Source organism: Acromyrmex echinatior, chromosome 5, assembly GCF_024713525.1.
Source record: "Acromyrmex echinatior isolate Ae372 chromosome 5, ASM2471352v2, whole genome shotgun sequence".
NCBI classification, from domain to species: domain Eukaryota; kingdom Metazoa; phylum Arthropoda; class Insecta; order Hymenoptera; family Formicidae; genus Acromyrmex; species Acromyrmex echinatior.
This window is the reverse complement of record NC_141856.1, coordinates 8,315,867-8,339,110: the sequence shown is the minus strand read 5'-3', so window position 1 is coordinate 8,339,110 and position 23,244 is coordinate 8,315,867. Positions and strand designations below refer to the sequence as shown.

The 23,244-nt window shown below is 32.8% G+C and overlaps 2 protein-coding genes across 3 annotated transcripts in view; one reads left to right on the top strand and one right to left on the bottom strand.

Annotated features, from left to right (window-relative positions):
* Positions 1-22,416, top strand: part of LOC105143248 (dipeptidase 1) — a 104,013-nt gene extending 81,597 nt beyond the window's left edge. The window contains exons 2-8 of one of the 2 annotated variants that reach the window (XM_087406311.1): positions 15,231-15,560; positions 17,154-17,286; positions 17,392-17,580; positions 18,067-18,269; positions 19,147-19,307; positions 19,689-19,818; positions 20,257-22,416. In XM_087406311.1, coding sequence (XP_087262437.1) covers positions 15,231-15,560; positions 17,154-17,286; positions 17,392-17,580; positions 18,067-18,269; positions 19,147-19,307; positions 19,689-19,818; positions 20,257-20,265 — 1,155 coding nt within the window. In that variant the 3' untranslated portion in view covers positions 20,266-22,416. Of the gene's footprint in view, positions 1-15,230; positions 15,561-17,153; positions 17,287-17,391; positions 17,581-18,066; positions 18,270-19,146; positions 19,308-19,688; positions 19,819-20,252 lie in introns of both variants that reach the window. The other variant, XM_087406310.1, reaches the window with a different exon arrangement.
* Positions 22,417-22,681: 265 nt separating this feature from the next.
* Positions 22,682-23,244, bottom strand: part of CalpC (calpain C) — a 31,485-nt gene continuing 30,922 nt past the window's right edge. The window contains exons 15-16 of the mRNA XM_011051433.2: positions 23,099-23,157; positions 22,682-22,974 (exon numbers count right to left, since the gene is read on the bottom strand). Of these exons, the coding sequence (XP_011049735.1) occupies positions 22,948-22,974; positions 23,099-23,157 (86 nt within the window). The 3' untranslated portion in view covers positions 22,682-22,947. The remainder of the gene's footprint in view (positions 22,975-23,098; positions 23,158-23,244) is intronic.

The following is a 23,244-nucleotide window of genomic DNA, read 5'->3' as shown; positions in this document are numbered from 1 at the left end:
AAAAAATTTTACACTTAAGAAGCAGAAAAATCCGGACAATGAAATATTAAAGTAATAATATTTGAATTTCGAATTTTATTTGATGAATATATTTCAAATCAAACATTCTGTTCATTAAATATTTAAATATTAAAAAGTACATGAAAATACGTGACAAAGTAAAAAAGGTTTTTTTTTTGCTTTGTTTCAGAATTTTAGAATTTTATTACTATTAAATTTTGAAACTATTTATTGTTGTTTTTTTATTCTAAAGCTTGAAAATATTGAATTCATATATCTTTAACTCTTCAGTATAAAGTTTTTTGCAAGAGAAACTCTTCAGACGCGCAGGAACTCGAAAACACCATTATCGCATCCGGGCCTCATTATCATAAGCGCACGATTCGCGAGGCTGTGCACGGCAACTGTTAATCGTCACGTTCCCGATTCCCTTCTCAATCGCATTTTCCTGCTGGCTATTAAATAATTAAGTGCCGGCACTTAATTCGGCCGGAGCGAGGCCTGGAACGCGGAAGAAGATCGATCCATCGTAACTACGGAATACTTCTAGGGAGAGACGCGGTGAGACTATGTTGTGCTCGATAATGAGAAGTGCTCAGCGAGAGCGATGTGTAATTAGAGACGATGGCGTGCACCGAATGGTTGAACGTAGTCGACAGCTCCGTGAAATGCCGCGTACATTTTAGTGACGAAAAGAATAGTTCCGATAATGAGCGACACTTCGGTGGTGTATTCCTAGTTAGATGTTAACAAGTGATTTGGAGAATAATGAACAGTTGCTCTGAGAGCATTACAATGGAAATTGATTTACGAATAGATATTAATTTACAAATAGAATATTAATAAATTTCTCGTTAATATAAACTTGAGTATCTTTTCAATTTTTGTAATCAGAACTGGTAGAAAAATAGCTAGATAGAGAAAGAAAGAAAAAAAAGAAAAAAAGGAGAAAGACGATTTATATTAAAAACTATTTTATATATGAAAAAAACTATTTTATATACATGAAAGTTTCATTTTACGGTAAAATTAATTTTTTGTAAATGCTCACATATCAATCGTAATATTATTTAACATATTTAACATGTTAACTTTTTAAAAATAATATTGTAGTTATGTTGTATGTTTGTTGTATAGTTCTATCTTATTGTGTGTATATATATATATATATAAAATATCTATTAGATATTATTATGACAGAATTTTCAGAATTGGGATAATCATCTTTCTAAAAGATTTTTCTCATTTCGCTGAAGTAACGTTAAAATAACGTTAATATACTACATAGTATAATATAAATTCTCGTTTAAGAGAAACTTCGTAAAAATTTATAATTAATCTAGATTAACTTTTATTAACCATGATAACTAACCTAACTCGCCCAACAGCCATTTTTACGAATATAGTTAGGTTTTGATTTTTATAGAGTTATCTACAAAACATTTAAATTTTGTGCAAATAATGTAGTAAATATAGTAGATTGCAAGAAACAGTGGTACATTGAATTCACTAAAGTGCACCGCATCCAGTTTCTGCTATTGTGTTTCGTTGCCGCAAGGATTACAAGTACGGTTCATTAAAAACGGTTGTTACAGCAGGGAGAAGCGTGCCATATGTACCTCGCTAACAACAGCAGAAAAAGGAATGCTAGAGAATAAACTTCTACCTCTACAATGTAAGAATTTCCGATAAACGAGTTACACGTGCGCCATTATTTCTCGTCCCGCGTAACAAACTTCACTTTTTTAACTATCGACTTGCAATCGGTCGAATTGTGTACTTGCATGTGATTCGTTTGTTTCATTTACGTAATATTGTTCACCAGTGGAATGTAAAAATTACAACAAATACTTCGGCATTCGGTTCGGCTTTTTTTTGTCGAGTCGAAATAGTGATAACGAATGACGATCGGTGATCTATTCATTTGATCAAGCACATGATCGGATCAAGTGACTAGTAATTTTACATATCGCATGGATCTGTGAATGGATGAGTAGACGGATTAAAAAGCATTTAATTTTAACCCTTTCCGCAGGTTGAATTATTGAATCTGTCCGCAATGAAATTTCCACGAATTGTCCGGATCATGAATGCCATATCACGAACTTCTAATTGATTATTCGAGTCGCACATAATTTTTGATATAAAATTCTCGCTTGTTCGCACGTGCATCGCAAATCGCTATATATTACTTTAAAACATAAATATGTATTGAGTTGTTAATCTTTTTATTGTGCATTGTTAAATTTTACGCTAATGTGCATCAATTTGTTTACAATTATTTTGCTACACAATTTAAATTTTTTAAAATTTTTTATGAGAAATAAAGAATTGTTATTATTCTCAATAATTTTATGTGTATTGATCTTTAAATTATTTAAATTTTTTAATAATAATAATGATTAGAAAATGTGCATAATTTCATCAAATTTTATTTTTATAAATTTTTAAAAACTTATTGAATTATTTGGAATTGAAAGCAGGGGGATCCCGTTTGCCTACGAATCTATTGCCCACAGTATCGTTTGCCTACATCACTTTTGCCTACAATATCGTTTGCCTACATCACTTTTGCCTACAATATCGTTTGCCTACATCACTTTTGCCTACATCACTTTTGCCTACAATATCGTTTGCCTACAATATCATTTGCCTACATCACTTTTGCCTACAGTTCGATTATCTACAACATTTTATTTGCCATTAAATACTATTTTATATATTCCCCTGTTTCTACGCAAAGCGACTCTCACCCCAACACTCACCCTATAAAGAAGCGCACAACTTCCATAATTGTACTGTTGCACATGTATTGGTACTCGAGAGTACCATTGTGAACATTCATTTTTATGAACAGAGCTGCTTCCGTTGTGGTCAATAATAATTAATATAAATTATCTTCTTATTTAACTTAATTTTATTTAAAACTTTGGGGGTAGAGTCGTGATTAGGTCGTGGTTAGGTCGTGGTTAGGGTTAGGGTTAGAATTAGGGTTGGGGTCGTGATTTGGTCGGAGATAGGGTCGTTGTTAGGCCGGAAGTTGGGTCGTGGTTAGATCGGGAGTAGGGTTGTGGTTAGGTCGTGGGTAGGGTCGTGGGTAAGGTTGTGGGTAGGATCGTTGTTAGGTCGGGGGTAAGGTCATGGTTATGTGGATAGGGTCGTGGTTAGGTTGTAACCGGAACATCTGTTGATCACGGTCAAAATGTAAGGTATCATGTTGTTGTCATTATTGACAAAAGTAACTCCGTTTCTAAAATTGTTATTTGTGCAAAAGTACTTTTAGATAATCGAGCTGTAGGCAATAATACTTATAGGCAATAATATATGTAGGCGAAAGTAATTCTGTTTCTATAATTTTTATTTGTTCGCAAAAGTGCTTGTAGACAATGGAGCTGTAGGCAATAATACATGTAGGCAATCGATTTGTAGACAAATGCAACCATCTTATTGGAAACTTATAAATTAATATATAATTTATAAAGAAATTATAATCTTTTTTAATTTAAAAAATTGTGCAATATTTTTCTATAATTCTTATTAATTAATATAACATATTGCTGAGAACTGAGTAATAATTTGTGAAAGTTCGCCAATTCTGACTCATAGTGTACATAATGAGAAAAATATTATACGTTGTTAATTTAAATTGAAAAACGTATAGTAAACTTTCTGAAAGACATAAAAATATTAAAATTATCATATTTGTAAAAACATTTAACATTTTTGAATATCTCAGAAAGTCCACTATACGTTTTTATGTTAAAATTAATATTTTATTTTATTAGTACAAATTTAGTTTTTTTCGAAAAATACAATTTTTTCAAAACCTCGATACAACATCATACATCAAGAGTATTGCATACAACCCAATATTTATCATGCTCACTTTCGCTGACCAATTTTTAACAGAACTCGATTACTCCGCATCGTGTAGTAGCACGTACACGCGGTGCCAGGTTAAGGCATAGACGTAATATTCAGGCAAATCCTGTATGAATGGTCTCTTTCTACTCTTCGCGAAATACATCAAATGTTTTTCGCGTGCTCCGAATTTGAAGACGCGCTATGCGGAGTGAGTCTCCGAATTTACAAAATGTATATTTCAATATATGCCCCTCAATATCAATAGTCTGGGAAATATATGTAAATCTCTACTTAGAGAAATATTGCTATTCAGAATGAAAAAGCACTAACATCTTTATAAGTGGCATACGACATTTCTTCGAGAATTTTCTAGATTTAAAATTAGATTTTTATTTTATATACACTTGTAACTTTTAATAAATTATAAAAATGGAATTAGATTTATAATACTCTTTTATTAATGAAAAATGACAGAAATATTATTTTACTGAAATAAAAGTGCAATGACAAATGCACTTTTATTACAATGTTATCAATAATAATTTCTGTCTCTTTCTCTATATCCAAGCTGTTAATAAAAAACTATCGATTTTTGTAATGTTCTTTTTAGTAAAATTTTTATAATATATGAATAAAAATCTCCAATAAAAATTTTATGATACACATATATATGTATGTATATGTGAATAATATAATAAAATCTACGCATAACATATATATATATATATATATCATGAGATGTTTAATTAAAAAATTTGAGAATATAATTTTACACAATAAATCTCAAATCGACAAATAATTTCTTATTTGTATATTTCACAATCTTTTATCTGCAATATAAATAAAAAAATTCTTGGAAACACTTAACAGGCTCAGTTTAAATCGAATTCAGCATCTATTTCTGGCGCTTCCCAGTTGTAACATGGGTGGCTTGTTATTTTAGCGCGGAAGGGACGCCAACGCTGCTCTCTGCCAACTTTGCGCACGGAGTTATGTCCTCGCGGGCAAATACTACGCATAACTTCGCCACGAGTATCTGGCCTTACTCGCAACTACTACTCGAATGCTGCGGCATATCCTGCGGTGCGGATAATATTGAGTTATACTTGACAATGCATACAGCTTCCTCTGTTATCAATAAGCGAAAATTGTTACGTTAACGCGTTTGAAGGAACAATAGTTGGTTCTGTATTAATATTTTTAAAATACAGCTACTTACTTTTGTAACTATTTATGAAAGTTACTGTTAATATGTATAGATAGAGATTATAATTTAATAAAGAACTTAATAAATAACGTAATAAAAAATAACTTAATTAAGAAAACGTATAGAGAATACAAAAGACTAATGAATGAAGGAATACTAAAAGAAATATGTAAAAAATTACTAAATATTATAATATTATACATATTATATATGTAATAAAAAATATATATTAAGAAAAAAATATTTGACTACCGACAAAATTAGGAATTAATGGATATGTAACAAAAATGATTAATTAACTAATATATAAAAAATATTAATGAATTTGCGTCTTAGAGAGAGTAATTATATATAATTATTCTGATAAGATATTTATACATATATTCTTAACATCTATCTTTTATAAATTTTCTATATAACACAAATGAGTGAAGACAGCTATTATATCAAAGTATTGATATCTAACAATATCTTCGTGTAAATTTTTTACAATTTTTTCAAACAAACATTTGTATTGATCATTTCTCGATCTATTTTTAATATAGCTTTCAATATAAATTTTAATGAAATCCTGCATCACAAAAAATTTGCAATCAAGTTGTTCTCATAAATAATCTTTTATACCAGTATAAAATAATGATGCTCTTCTTTTCTTCCAGGTATAACTATTCCGTAATAATAATACTAAAATTGGGTGCACAAATTCGTGCTGAGCGAATCCATGCAATAATATTTCACGTTTGAAAGCACCGTATGCTTTTCCGATACCTGGCTGGTTTGTTTTCCTGTTTGCCTACACAAAGCTCAGCGCTATTTTCACATTTCAATCTATTCGACTGTAGAAAAGTCGTTACACGAGTGCAATCGACTGTTCTCGTAAGCAAAACATTTTTGTGTTTTCGCGTTTTACCCGCGAAGAAGCATGTTCCTCATACTTCATGTGTGTGGCATTTGCGGAGTTAGACATTTCCGCATAGATTCCTAAAAAAAACTAAAGCCGAAAATTTTGTTCATGTATCAACGCAATATACGTCAATTCGTTAGTTTTATCTGTCAAACAATATTTAACTAAAAACAAGTTAAATGCGAATGAAAATAAGTTGAGTATAGGTAAGGCTTTGAATAACTGAGATTTGAATAACCGAAAAAAATAAAACAAATCCCGTTTTTAAATATTATGATCGATTATAAAAATGTAGTTTTATTATTTAATAAAATAAAGTTTTTGATTGTGCAAATTTAAGTATTACTTTGCTATATAAAATTATTTCAATTATAATATATTAAATGTCAATCATCGTTTATATTTTCGTTCATTAAAGCAAAGCATCTAATAAATTTTAAACTAACTGTTTAAATATTATATGTGTTAGTATCTTGTGGTATTACGTGTGTTTGTGTGTGTGTGTGTGTGTGTGTGTATGTGTGTGTGTGTGTGATTAGCTGATAATCTAAGCAATTTGCAAGGCGTTACTTAGCGCCAGCAGCGATGCGAGTAATGCGACGATCGATCGACAAAAGTTTTCCGAAAAGATCGTATCACACTTGTTTTGCCCGGTCTCTACTGTATACCGCAAATTTATTGGAAATCAAGTTCCCTTTAGACCTCAGGCGTTTGGCGAACTTTAGATCGTGCGATTCGTGCGTCGAAGATGCGGTTTACCACCATCGATTCGAAACTCGCGCACAACTGTGGTACCGTATCAAAGTGGTTTTCGAGCCCGTCAATCCGTTACCCTTCCTTCGACATAATGGTGTTAAATATCAAACGAATGTTGTATCAAAGTTAACGTTCTGTATGTGAATTTCGTTATTGCGATGTGAGCACTTTTTTGCGGATTTCAAGTGAAAAAAGTATCTACGCGCTGTATCGACATTTTTAGACAGAATTTTATGGCGCCCGTATGAATATTGATTACAGAACTGTATCACTACGCAAATTGAATTCAATCGTTGCGGATAACAGATTTGAATTTTGATGTTTTTTATGAAAAAAAAAACTGTCCAAAGAAACACATATGTAGTCAAAAACTCGTTGGACGTCACGCAAAAATACACAAAGAGATTTTATTTCGCCGTATCTGAAAAGACTCGGTGAAATGTGTGTGTGTATGTGTGTAAAGGGTGTACCCCGCCATTGCACGTTATGGAAAACAGATCGACTTCCCGTCAATAAACCGCCGCATTCTAATCTACTTTCAATACCAGTACTTGCGCAAAATTTGGATTTATTTTAATTAACGTCAATTTCCAGTCAATCACATGTAAAAAGCAAATTATTATGCATATCAACTAGAACGGTGTGTACGGCTAAAAATATTTTAATTAGCGCACGTTAATACTCCGAAACAGGTTCGATTATCGGCTATTGCTGCTGATTGTTAGAATGGAAAGAGAAAAATCGCATAGAAACGACCGACCGATTCGAAACGGAATAAATTCGTGGCCGTAATTCGGTAATCGTTTGACTGGAAAGCGATTAAAGCTAACGCTATAGGGTTTATAACGATCGTTCGGTAATGCACGTATCTAACGTAATACAGTCCTGATTGTGAACTGCAGACACTTGTTAGCGATTAATTAGCAGCGGCAAACGAGATTGGATTATCAAAAAAAAAAAAAAATTACACAGATACGCATACAATACGAAATATAAAAAAAATACGAGAAAGAAACAGAAAAAACGGAGGAAGAGATATAAAGTGAGAGATAGAAAAAGAAAGGGGAAAAGAGAAAGAAATTATGATCACGCCTTTGTATCATATCGCGCGTGACAGCACGCAGTAAAACGTAGTGAGATTAGTATTAAACTGGAGCTTATGGTAGAATACAGCCGAAAGAAAAAAAACAGCATCTACGAATCCACCGCTAACCACATGACTTTATTGAACCGTGAGGTAGGATTATTAACGTTTCTCATTGTGGAAGCTTCTATGAATATTCATTAGTAACTGTGTTGCGGGAGATATGATAAAATTATTTTACGAATACAAATTAATTTTTTAAATAATTTTTATTTAATATATTTTTCTGTATTATTTAAGAATAAATGAATAAAGTAAATGTAGTATATTTATACAAATAACGTACTATAATTATAAAAAAATATCATTAATAATATATAAAATAAACATATATTTTTATAGTAATATCGAAGAAAGAATATTTATTTTGAATGAAACACATCCCTTATCGATTAATGTGTTTCATTAATCATTTTAAAAAGAATATTATCAACATTAAACTTTTACTGGAATTGTTAAATTATTGCATCGCAATGAAATTGTATTTCAATACAAACGCTAAACATAAAATATGCGGTTTCACTATATAAATACTCCCATGTTAGAATAACACCGAAATTATGAAAGGAACGAACGATACTCACAATCAGCGAAAAAGTTTTGATCTGTTGATTTACGTAGATTCTGGTGAAGGTATCGAAAGTGCAAAGTGCTTCAAACTCTAGAATGGAGAAATAGCAACGCGAAATATTTCCAATCTCGAAGCTTGAAGTTTCATGCTCGAAGTTCTCGCATTGAGTTATCTTGCCCCCAATGTCTGATCCTTTCCTATGTCCACCATCCTTTACACTCGCGTACAAATTGCACTCTTCGCAGTCACGCTGTGCTCGTATGTATGAATCCTCTGCCAGGGAAATAACAAACTTCCCGGACAAGAGACTGAAAAGTTTGCCACATTTTTTATTCTTTTTTTGTTCCCGGATCTCTTTGTTTCTTGATCACATGTCTCACTCCTCTGACCGCTTCATTCTTTGTCTATCGCGTAATTTCATGAGCTATAAAAAATTATCTTTCGTAAAAAACTTGATATCGATATAACCTTCAATAATACAGAACTATTGTACAGATATGAACAATGGAATATTTAATTAGACAACAGTAAAACTAAGCTTTACATCAATTTGTGGTATACCGTGATATCAGATATCAAATTTCACAAATAAATGTATTCATAAGAAAGAACTTTTTAATTAAGTAGATTACGATATAAAAATTCTAGCAATAAAACTATTTATTTATTATCAAGTTATTAAAATTGATTGAATTGTTTTTATGTAACATGTTATCTCTTATTTCCTTAGGCAATTATGATTAAATACATTATTAATTATAAATTATCTCAATAGACTATAAAACAATTTATAATTAATAATAATAATAATGTTATTATTTTTATAGTGCTGAAAAATATAATACGTTTTCTTTCATCATCATATATGATAAACATAATAAAGAAGAATGAGAAAGCGTGATAATAACTTTGAAAAAAATATTAAAATCTTTCATAACAATTCACAGCTCTGTTTTCTGGGTCATATCCAGAGAGTACCTCAAATCTCTTTGCCCGCATGCCAGATTCCTATCTCCAGCATGTGAGTTTCATACATAATTTACTCCGTATCATACCAGTGATCTGCAAAATTAACTTAACACTGCGCCAACTCGGAAATGTGCGAGAAATATTTACGGATCCGAGGCGAGAGTATTCGCCGAAACGACCGTATCGATTACGAATGCCACAATCTAGGGAGCTGTAATTCGGCGCGCATACCCAGGAATCAAAACACGTCGTGGTAAAAGGAAGAGAAAAAAAAAAGAGGAGGCGGAGCAGACTAAAAGGAAGGTTCTATGCGGATGAATTTCCTCCATCCTTTTGTCTCGATGTTTTCTCGCAGGACTATCGCGCTGCACGAGAATTTCCGCGGTCGATGCTTTTCCGGATTGCGTCTGAACCCCCATCCATTTGCGCCGGTCGTCGATTTTCCTCCGCGACAGGAATAGCGCGAAAATCACATCCGCTTTTTTCCCAGGGAGCTAAAGATCGCTCTTACGAAAATACATGCCGTTGGTCGCCGTTAATCCACTCACCAATTTCATTGTATTATCACGAGCGCTGCGTCGAGTAATTTATTCGCGGAGTTGCACGCGTGCGCTGACATTTTTCTATCATATCGGAATCGTATAACATCCGCGTGACGGATCAGTGTGACATATCCTCGTGACAAGTGTCGCAGTTTTGACGGGAATATTGCCACTGACGCGCCTTGCTTACATGTGTAATGCTTGACCGTCGCAAATCACGCTAGCAACGCTCACTTGGACGCGTCGAAAAATTGCAATTGTGACGAGAACCCATCGCGCTCTAAAATATGCACCAGCGGCATTTTTGACAGCGAAAGAGAAACGTGTGGAAATTATAGCATAATTTTTGCTTATTTAAATTGTCATATGAATATTGGAACTGGATTCAAAATTTGTACAATTATCTTTTATAATTTACATAATAAATTTTTATAATTATATAACAATGCAATTATAATTTAGGACATGAAAGTTCATGAAGATTCAATAATTTATGCATAATAGTATAAATAAATTACACATGATGTTACAAACAATATATATTACGTAATTATGTAAGTATGTAAATTTAATTTAAATATTATTTATTAAGTGATGTATCCATATTAAATAAATTTTTTTCCTATGACGAATAATGACGACGCTTAAAGAATATATTTCCGCCACTTTACATACTTCACTAAGGTTTTACACCTAATCGCCGATGCTCTCTGGCGAGATTCAACGCTCCAAAAGCATACGAATCATTTCTCTGACCATTGGCCGCCATCTTCACCTCGCTTCTATCCCTAGAGAAATTTCCATGAAATATTGCGCTCAGTCACGTAACATGAATTGCGACCGTGGAATTTTCGATTCACTTGCCTTATGTTCGCACATTTGCCCCTGAATTTCCACTTACATGCATCCGCTCAATCTGAAAAATCGTGATTGAAAAATCTGAAAAAATCAAATATCATTTTGAAGAGAAAGATTTCTTCAAGCATCACGAAGATACGATATTTAATATATGTCTTATGCGTGCTGTACACATCGAGTGTATCAAATACATTTTTAAAAGTACTTTCACTAAACGGACCTCAGTCTCGCACAAACGTAATACATAATTCTATAAGGGAGACACATGGCAGAAATTTTGCAAATTTCCGTTTCTTCCATGCCGTATAAATTCTCGACGCGTTAAAATGCATGCCGCCGTTCGGGCGGAACGACGTCTTTGGAAGAACATCTCGAAGTAATTTTTCTTTCCAACAGCGAGTCCCAACGAAATGGCTCTGGCGAAGCTGGTTGTGGGAAGATCGAGAGTCTCCGATTGTTTTTTTAGAATTTTTTGAGTTCACCCGTAGTGGCAGACAAAGAGAGAGGGAGAGAGAGAGAGAGAGAGAGAGAGAGAGAGAGCCGTGCGCCGCTACCGTGCAATTTCAAACGTTACGATGTCCCCCGGGAAGTGAAGCTACAAAGTAATTTTTCCCTTGCTTCTCTCTCTCTCTCTCTCGCTCGCTCGTAGGATATTCCTGGTGAAACTTAAAAGTGCCGCGAAACCCAGTTTGCCTCGCATGACCCCTTTTGAAGCTCGCCTATGTAGTTCAAGCACTTGAATAACGAATGTAACGATGTTCCCCGTTCATAACGTACAGCGTTCTACGACGTTGTGCATAGATACTCGTGTAACCTAAACCTAAACCACGCTTTCAATATCATATCGTACATTACGCAATTGTTCTGAGAAATTCATGTGCGAACATCAGTGCGCATTGGAAAGCTAAAAATCTTCTTTACATCAGGAAGATCATTAGAATTCGGGTTACAACTTAAATCGCATGCGGCACGTTGCTTTTTTATGGGCAAACGGTCGATCGCCAAATTGACGCGTTAATTATGAAACGAGCAATATCGCGGCTCCCAATACGAGCACGGAATATCGAATCGACCACCCAATTTAACCCTTTGCAGTCCCTCATTCGGTGGGTTAGATAGGATCAAATTATCAATTCATACGAAATAGCGGAACATGAGCGACAAATGAATTTTTAAAATAATTTTTATATCATCAAAATATTAATCGAGTAGAAATAATTACGATAAATAATAATGTTCAATTCTAATTCACAGACAGATATATTTATCTATTCATCGATACACGTAAAAGTAACAAAAATCGTCAAAATAACAAAATACTATCTTTTTAATAAAATTCAGTGATTTGTACCGTGATAGCAATAAACAAAATCGACTGACCTAGTAAATAACTCCATAGATTAAATCTTCGAAAATATCGATGCATGCACTGAGCACATTCAATGACCTCGACTGTACTCTTTTAATACGGTCTTTTATTACAGTTGACATTTTGGATGCAAGCCAGTTTAAGACTTTCTCTAGTATTCTTGCCGCCTCTTTTTCCAACTTCTTTCTGCACTTCCGCTTCCATACTCAAGAATATTAACGGTAGACTATAAGCTCACATGCAAAATGTATATATTTTCCAATTTTTTAAATAAAAATGCAGTTGTGATAAGTACTGCTTAATGCAGAATTTTAATGGTCTTCTGATTTTGATAATAGCTATTCAAGTTCCTCTCGAATAATAATTCTCAATGATAAATATTTCAGTACTGTTTTGCATTTATACATATTATAAATCGTATATTATTATCTCTTCAAATGCCTATCATATTGTTATTTAAAAAAGATACACTTCTAGGAAAAAAGTAAAATAATCTAAAGTTTTTTTAAATAATTTCAATAATCTTAAAAAGCTTTATATTGTTACATTCTAATCTTCTCATCGTCTATACATATATACTTTGAAGTAACATTAATTGAACTCAACGATATAATCTAAAAAGTAAAGACCGGATGAAATTATTTATACTAATTATTCATCATAGAAGAAGCCGGATTGAGCACGAGATTATGAAAATTTATTTCAAAAGCGAAAACCAATATCGACTCGTAGTTAATGGTGAAAGCTAAGCGTGACGCATGCGACGAATGTAACGTTACTATTCAGTGCAACTGAATAGATTCGGTTCAATATCAATCGTCTATAGAAGCGAACGATCGTATAATCGTCGTTCGAACCGGTAGGTGTAGGGTTTCAACAATATCGTTCACATGGCACTAAATCACTTCCTATTCATTAATCATCAAGCGGTACGTTACGTCAGTGAATTTATATCTCATTTCGGTATATTTTGCCTGCTCTATTAAATACATGTAATGTACGAAAATAAAAATTCCTCATTTCAAATAATGACATTATATTATTATTTTACACGGGTAATCAATTGATATTTAAACGAAATTTTTAGAGCAAAATTGGAATTCTGGAAATGTCTTCTTGTAAAAAAATGTTTTAATAACAAAAAAAATTTTTTTAAATAAATAAACTATAATTTGCATATAAATTTTCGATCTATCTAAAAATCAAGTTATTTTTCTATAAAAAAAAACAAAAATTTTGTTTCAATTTATTTTCTTGCAAAAATTCTTGATAATTATCGATTGGGAAAATAATATTGTTTACATAATACGGTTCACTTTGATGAAACTATTCAGTTATTTAATAATGTCATAAAATATTTTAAAAATACGACGTGATGAGCCGCAAATTCCGTAATGATTATTGCCAACTAAAGTTAGCTTCGTGCAAATATTTCTGTAAGACCATCGGAAGTTCAAACAACGCCGAGGCTTTCAGAACCCCAGCCTGTGCAGAAAGCGACGTGTATGGCCAGCCGAGTATGAACGAACCGCATTCCCGCGGTCAACGAGTAGTGCGGGTCGTCGTTTGGTCGGGCAGTGGATATAGTTAAACGACATTGCTCAGCACTCAAGTAATTCTCGTTCTTTTGTACACGACTAGCACCGAGCTGAGCTAATCCCTCTTGTACACGAATCTCTTGGTTCTTGGCAGTGGATATTTTCCGGTACAATTGAACCTTTTATGTATGTACTTTTGATTTGAGCTATTCAATCCCGTTGCGTAAAATTCAGAAATATAAAAGTAGAAATGAGCAGAAAAGCTTATAATATGTTTATTCTTTTTAAAAATTGACGAATTCCATTCAGCCAAGTGATGATTTTATCAAAAATGTAATGTTTCATGACAGATTATACATATAAATTCTCAATGTAAATGTTGCATGATAAATAAATTGTTTCCATAATCAATCATCAGTTGAGAAAGAAAAAATCATCAATCATTTTTCCAAAGAATTTACGTCAGAGGCGAGCGTGTTTTCTCTTTCGCTCAACAATCTCGTAAACAGAATAATGCACGGAACAAAGGATATGCTTTATCTACATGACTCTTTCATATAATCATACAATATGGGAAAGTACCATGGTTCGTTCTATACTGGTAGAGATTATTTGCGGCAAAGATTAAACTCCGACCATCGTATACGATTTTCCTCCATATTCGCAAGTTACCTTGCTGGCAAAGGCGAAGGCCTTAGAAAATGAGCAGCTTTGATACCTTACTTGAGAAATAATTCACTGTTTCATTCTCGTAAATTTCAAATCTCGGCGACAAGCAAACATCCACCGGCATCGCTTGGATGAGCAAGGCTTAATAATTTATAATCTCTCTGTCAAAGCTGCACATCTCTTTCTCGAAAATACCACTCGTTTCTGAGGTCATCGACCTCAAAGAGTACAAGGTGCGGAAACAATGGGCGAGCTATGTACACTACTATTACTATCTTCTTCTCGTGTTGCTTCCCTTTCGGTCTATCTTCATTATGCGAGGTAATCCCGCGAGAATAACACTCTCGCGTATGCTATATTAAATACATGTATAAAAAAAACTTCTATAGCTTAGTGTTAAATCGTTTTGTGTCATCATTGAAGTCATTTATTTTTCCGCTGAACAATTCATTTGACAAACTGCTCCAAAAAAGTCTCTTTGACTCTGATAACATACACACACACACACACACACACACACGTGGCTATATGTAGGATTTACATTCCAAAAGCTTTTATACAATGTCCAAAGTCGATGCTACATAATAGTTGTGAAAATAATAAAAATGCAATATTTATATACTTCGTTACAATTAACTAATTAATAATTAGTATTACGTCATATTTTCTAATAAGCAATTGCATTTCTGATTAATTGTATTTTAACTAAAGTAAAATTTGTATATTGTACATTTTATTGATAAAAAAAGCTTATCCATACCTTACATTTAATCTTTCTATAAATTATTACCTTTATCTTCTAAACAATTAGAATATGTAAGGAAGATTATCTATTGCAGAGTGGCGGCCAGAGTGGTGTATGGATAGTAAGCGTGATTATACTGTCGATTGGCACCTGGGTGGGCAGAGTCGGGCCACGTCCAGCAGATGGAGAGCTCGCGCTTCTGACATCGCCACGTGAGCGATTGGAAACCGTTCGACAGGTTCTTTCTGAGGTGCCTTTGATCGACGGCCACAATGACTTACCGTGGAACATCCGCAATTTCCTTCACAACCAGTTGGCGGAGTTCGATTTCGACAGGGATCTACGTCAAGTCGCGCCTTGGAGCAAAAGCGCTTGGAGTCAGACCGATCTGGTCAGATTGCGACAAGGCATGGTCGGCGGTCAGGTAATTGCAAAAGGATATCAAAACCAAATAATATATAATAATTAAATTTAGTCTTGATAATATTCTTCGATAGAAATTTTGGAGTCAACATTTTTTAGACAAAACTTTAAATAGATTATTAATCTTTATTCATAATTATTTACCCCTCCCCCTCCTCCTCCAAAAAATATTCTGCCGATAAGCAGATAAGGGAATTTCTCTTAGTATTTTCTCTAAACAGAAAATCTTACATAAATCAAGCGTGTGTATTGGTAATACGTATTCATCTATAAAAATGAGCCATGATCAAAAATAAATTCCTCTATACAGAAATTTCTATTATAATAACCTTTTCTTCTATTTAACCTTTTTTTCTATTATAATATTCGAATAACCTTTTAAAGAGGATATACAAGATATTAGCGGCACGCTTATTTGTTAGAAGTTTGTCATTTACGTGCTATCGTAGTACACGTGCATGCCAGTACATGCAAGATATTCTAGCATTAAGAGGATTGCAATCTTAAATCCAGTACTTTATGGTTATATGAAATTCCTTTACTTTGTAGAATATCTTCTTGAGGTCGTATATAAATAGAAAATCCTCTGATATTAACACAGCAGCACTAAATGGCAGAATATTTTTTTTCTGGATGTTATAATCAGAATTGAAATGTATAATTAAGTGTATTTTTAACTTGACGTCCGAGACATTACCGTGTCTCCTGATATGTAATCTTTCTTGATATTTAACCTGCACAAAAAACACGTTCAAAAACCAAATTGCATTATTATGCAATGTAATAAGCAATCTAGACTCGGATATTTCACGGAAACCGTACTGGAGATGACTAGACGAGTTTCAGGTGTCGGCGATATTATGAGCGTGACGGATTGAATGCATCGATTATCGTCGCATGCAAGCACTCAGGAGCTCGTTAGGTCTGAATGATGCGAGCATTAAGCGCGTATCATGCTTGCGCGCACACATATATTGTAGAAATGATCTAAAGGAAAATAGATATTGTATACCAAGAATAATGAATAAGATTTATAATAATCTTGTTGAATCTTTTTGCTTGTCATGTCAGTGAAATTCAAAATAAAAACACTATGTTTGTTCTAGCTCAAGAATAATGAGGAAAAAATGTCATTTTAATAAAATGCAACAATTATACGAGGAGTTATATGAATTCATAAGATAAAACAATGTTTTTAAATACAAACAACATTGCGAATTCCAGCATTCTTTTTTGTAAAGAGAAAAATTGCATAACTGCAACCGGAAATTACATTCTTTTGCATATTTATGACATTATTGTGTATAGATATGCAACATATATTGCAAAATATTATATTATTATAATATAGAAATATTTTGTCACCTTAAGTAATCTGTGATCTTTTCGGTAAATGTAAATTGAAATATATGTTTCAATTAAAAATATATTTTTCTCTAAGAAAATAAAAAGGACATAAAAAGTATGCCACATTTTTCACGCTTTTCTTGGGATTTTTTCGTATTTCTCTTTAAATATACGAGAGAAATATAATCGTTCCCAACTACCTGCGCAATCTTTTCCGACAATTATATATAATAATTTTTTTTTCTAGTTTTGGGCTGCTTACGTACCGTGTGAATCTCAACATCTTAACGCGGTTCAGTTGACTCTGGAACAGGTGGACCTCATTAAGAGGCTCATAGAAAAATATTCCCAGCATTTGCAGTTCGCTGCATCGTCGAGGGGTAAGTGCAGCTAACCATAATGCGAGACGTAGAATGCTCGAAAATAATATACTGCGATCGACAGAGTGACAATATTCTGCATTCAATTATATTTCTAACTTCTAGAGATTTTGGAGGCTCACGGGAGAGGCAGAATAGCTTCTCTGATTGGAGTGGAGGGTGGGCATAGTCTAGGAAGTAGTTTAGCCGTTTTAAGAACACTTTACCAGCTGGGTGTACGGTACCTTACACTAACACACACTTGCAACACTCCATGGGCGAAAAGTTCGTCGGTGGAAGACGACGATGAAGATGGTAAATTAGATGCAAGTTTGGAATAAACATCTTCTTCAGAATGAACAGAACTGAAAGTTGCGAACTTAATCTCATAAAGATTCATGAATCCATAAGTATAGTTAAAAAATTAAATTGCAATAAAAATTATTATAAATAAAATATCTTTGATCAATTTTTTTTCTGAAACTGTAGTCATATTTAAAAAAAATTATATATGTATAATATTAAAATATCATATTAAAATTTGTTTCTACATACAGTTTATCGTAGCATTTTGCTATTTAAATCAGAAGATGTTATCAAAGATTAATATAGAATAATATAAAAATCAAATAATTTATATATATATATATATTATATATACAGATATATATATTATAGATATATATACCCGGGGACAAAAAAAAATAATCTTTTAAAAGATTTATGTCATAATCTTTTTAATGTAGATTCCATAAAAATATAAACAATAAAATAATATTGATTTCAATATTATATTTTTAGGCGGGGGCCTGACAGCATTCGGCGAGACGGTAGTTAAAGAAATGAATAGGCTCGGAATGCTGATAGATCTCAGTCATACTGCAAGAGCAACTATGAGGGATGCTCTAAGAGTCAGTAAAGCGCCGCTCATTTTTTCACACTCTTCTGCGTTCGCTATTTGTAATTCCTCCAGAAATGTGCCCGACGATATTCTTAAACAACTGGTAAGTATACAGAAGTTTCTATAGACTGTAAAATCCATCTAATATTGTTTCTTATTTTCCATTAATTATCTCCATTAGAAGATAAAAAAGGATATTTTTTAATTACATATATATAATTATATATATGTATACATATATTAATTATATATATATATATATAATTTATATATAATATATATATATATATATATATATATATATATATATGTGTATATAATAATAATAACATATATAATTTTCAAGAAATTAAAAATTTTTTCTTTTGCAGAAATTATTTCAATAATTACAACATTGACAATTATCAGAATATCGTTGCGAGTTAAATGATTTTCTTCCAGTAGAATTCGCGCTTTGTAAACAATTGGCGATACAAAAGACCAACACGATGTCGAAGATAAAATCCTTTTTCTTTTTTACTGTCTGCCTTCTCAGATCTTCTTTCAGCGGGCAAATAATTATCCCAGAACGGCGCCAGGAATTCCAATAGCAGCTCGAAACATTTACTAGCGGTGATTCCTTTCTATTGTCGAGTTTTGTGCTCTATTAAGAAACTCTTGGTTCACTCTAGCTCGTTAAGAAGCGAATTATCAAGGCCGAATATTAACAGCACCGAGTCGACGGTGAATGTGATACCGCGATAACGAGGTCTCCCTTTCCGGCGCTCGTCGATTCTATCGATCCCTCTGTCGCTCCGGGGGTTGTACGTTTCGTTTTCGAAAGGCGCGGCTAGGGTATAGTTTTCCCCGTGCACCAGCGGAAAATTACGCGTTACACCTTTCATTGAGCTGGCTTGAAATTCCCGGTGCGACGGTGCGAGGCACGTTCAAATAGCGCAACTATAGAATTACTCGCTCCATTCTCACATGCTTGTTTCCAGGCTGATAACGGCGGACTAGTGATGGTCACGTTTTACAATTATTTTGTAAAATGCGGACCTCAAGCCAGCGTTTCGGATGTGGCCGAACACATCTACTATATTAGAAATCTGATTGGTGTGGACTATATCGGAGTCGGCGGAGATTTCGACGGCATCAACAAGTACGTTGAAGATGAGATAAGTCAGTCTGAAATTAATTAATAATATCTTCGAAAATATCAGACGCAAGGACTATACCTTGATCCTTCAAATAATTTGCATGCGCGATGTTCCTTCGGCTTAAACCGAATTTCAATTTTAGTGATAACTTAATCGCTATTTTAGTGATAGCTTAAGCTGAAATTCAATTATCACAATCTCTACAACGTTAACTATCGCAGAAGAATTGATTCTTTACCTGGACAAATTAATTAATTTTTAGTAAATTATATATATATATATATATATATATATATATATATATATTACGTAATTTTTTACAACAAACAAAACATGAAAATTGCGTTTCTAATTATGTGTAAAATCTTCTTTTCTCTCCGTAGAACTCCTCGTGGTCTGGAAGATGTTTCGAAGTATCCCGAACTATTCGCCGAACTTCTCCGGAGTGGCAAGTGGGACGTGCTCGAGCTAAAGAAAGTCGCCGGCTTGAATTTACTGCGAGTCCTCACACAGGTTAGAGTCAATTAAGGTTTAAGATATAGTTGTATATGTACCTTATACGGCGCTCCTGCGGGTCTTAATATCGTCATATTTCTACTGTAGCAATGCGTAATGCTAGACTCGCTACATTACACGACTATGTAACTATAGCTTTTCTTAGTCGTACACATAAATCGTCGCTTTTATTTAACAAGCGTGAAAAGAGATGATAAATTTTTATTATACAATGATTGATATTATTATAATATTTACTAGCAGTTCATAAGCTTATAATAATCCATAAAAATGGTGCAAAAAAGTATTATCGAAATATTTTCTTAAAATCATAAATACGAGTAGTATAATAATTTTACAAAATATTAACATTCTATAAGATATTATAAATATTATTAATAAGGTAGTACATATTATATAACCAAACGTCAATATTAATAATTTTGCATTAGGTAGAGCGTGTAAGGGATGATCTGAGGACAGCGGGGATTACACCGCTTGAGGAATATCTTCCAGACTCACCGGACACGATTGGCAACTGTGCACTGGATATTAACTCCGTGCAAAGGGTCACGGAAGTCTGATCGATCGACTGTATGCATTGCCCGACGACACGCAAATTAATCTTATGCCAGCACGACCGTTCCACGCAGATGAGTATGGCCGGAAGACAACCAGTCATGTCGAGAACATGGATTCAAGGCGAAAATTCGATTATCTCGTTTACTACAATCTGTACGCTTGCGAAAGTTCTTCGAACCTCGTGTGAAAGCTCAATTGAACGTCGACATTTGCAAAAGCTCAAAATAAACCTACCTCGATACCTGTTTCACAAAGGCGACGAGCAGCGGATATCGATTATGCTTTATTTAGAGGAAGATATATTCGCACATTATATTAAAAAGTAATTATAAATTATGTGTTATCAATAAGTAACCATAAAAATATCAAATGTTTAACTTAAACTGTAACAATCTTTTGTACTTAGAAAAATCAAACATTAGTAATAGTAAAAAATTTATTTGAAAATAATTTTTTATGATATGAGTCTGAATCAGACTCTTCTTCTTCTTCTACTTCTTTAATAACAATTTTGTTTGTAAAAATTATAGATTTATAAATTATAATATAATTATATCTGTTTGTCGCTGTTAATTAATATCCATAATACACAAACTTTTCTACTTGATAAAATTAGCGAATCGTAACAGGCTGGTTACTTTAAGATCTATATTATCTTACTGCAAATATCTTCACGATTCATGTAAATATCTAAATGATAAGCGATGCGCCATCCAATATTCGCGTGAAGATAAATTCGTCATTTCGTCGATGCACGAGACTGTTTCTAAACTTCGATGTCTTCCTCTCTTGGAAACGATCGTAATATGTGTGTGAAACTGTGAACCCCGGCTGTATATCTTTGAACGTCTTCCTTTCCCTCATAGCACCGACGAAAACACGTGCTCTACGAATGTCTGTAGAAAGAAGAATCGATATCGTGTTTCTACGAGGAACATACATGACACTCGTAATTCGCAGAATTCTGAAATCTCTTTCTTGCATTTATAAACACTTTTTTATTTATTTGAGCTTGAGTCCTGATTCTATTCTGTTGTTCACATTATAATGTTTCAAATTTATATTTTTACATAGAAAGAATTTTTAATAATATCATCGTTTCAAAATATTTCGTTGTAGTTTACAGAATTGTTATTTATGGGCCATATATACATATATATGATTTTCTAATTAGATTTTAGAATATGAAAATTATTTTTTAATATTAAAATATTTCTTACAGTTGCTTTTTTATTATATATTTCAAGAATGTGATTTAAAATATGTATGTATAATCAATGAATAGCATAAAATATCAGAACCTTAACATTATTTTTTTAACAATTATTTGAAATTACTAAAAACTCTTAAATTACAGTAATTCTAAATATTTAAAAATATTAATAAAGGAATTATTCATCTCTGGTCTTTCCAGTCAAAACTCAAACTTACACATATCAAAGTGAAATATTTAAATTATTCATATTTTATATAGCAAAAAACATTCTAGTTTTGCACCAATTTCCCACAATAAAGCTTGGAGTTATGGAGTTTATCAGAATATCAACTCGAGAGTCACGTACAATTCGAATATGTTGCTCGCAGTGACAGATGTCGATGTTGCAGGACATAGTTGATAACAGACGTACGTGTTTTTCGACGTATGCCGGATTGCAATCTATCGTTACAACGCACCCGGCAGTCTCTTTGATCAAAGCATCATCTAAAGTCTAAAGACGGGACATTTGAAATTGCCTGGAATAATCAATCGATTACGGACAGGCTTTTGTGTCAGTTTTGTTCCTGGTAATTTTCACATATCGCCGTCCACCTATCTGTGTCTCGTGTGCACTTATTATATAATTCGCGCAGGATGAAATCCTCGATCAAAAAGTGAGACTGTGTGTGAGTTGAGTCGACTCGGACAAGAAATTAATCAGTTTGCGCGAATTATACCTCACTCCGCCGTGTTGGGAGTAGGTGATAAATTCTAGGATATCAAAAGTTTCGTTGTATCTCTCGAACGAATTCTATAAATAAATGTTTCTATTGTAACTTTGCTATGTTCTTTCCTCTCCGATATACGTATACACATGTTATAGCCTTTATTTAATAACATTATATATACTTAAGTTTAAAGCGTTTGCTTAAATTGATAATTTAATGCTCTTCAATTTTAAATAGCTTGGTTTTCAATCTTAATATTTCATACAATTAAAAAAAAATTACGTTATTTATATTTATTTGAAAAAACTCTTAGTTTATCAAACCTGATTAGATATGTGTATATCAAAATCTAATGAAAGATAAGCAAGAACTATGCAAAATAAACTTAACTTTATTATCCAGTGCGATATTCTTATACAAACAACGTATTATACATAATTTCTTAATCATAATATGTAATAATTACATAACGGAATGATGATCAGTGATAATGTAAAAGACAATGATATTATTTTACAAAGTGTAATAGATGGGCACTAATCGTTAATATGGCTAAAACTTATATCTAATGTCATGAAATGGAGAAAATGTTATTTACAGGCAATTCACAAGGTACATGATTTACGCTGACTGACATTTTTAACACATCAGAGACGATCTCAGCCACTGTAAAAAGAATTCGCGATTTAGTATAATTTCTAATAACTTATAATTCATAATCATAACAATAAATATATTGATAGATTAATCTAACAATAGGATATAATAATTTAATAATATTTTTATATACCTCCGACAAGCTTAACTTTATCGTCCCATTTTGCAAAGGATCTTTGCTCTCGAATATTCCTAAATAAATGTAAAACACTCAATTAATACAAAATATTTAAGAGCTTAAATAAATCAAATTATATAAGCTAATTGAACGTCTCATAA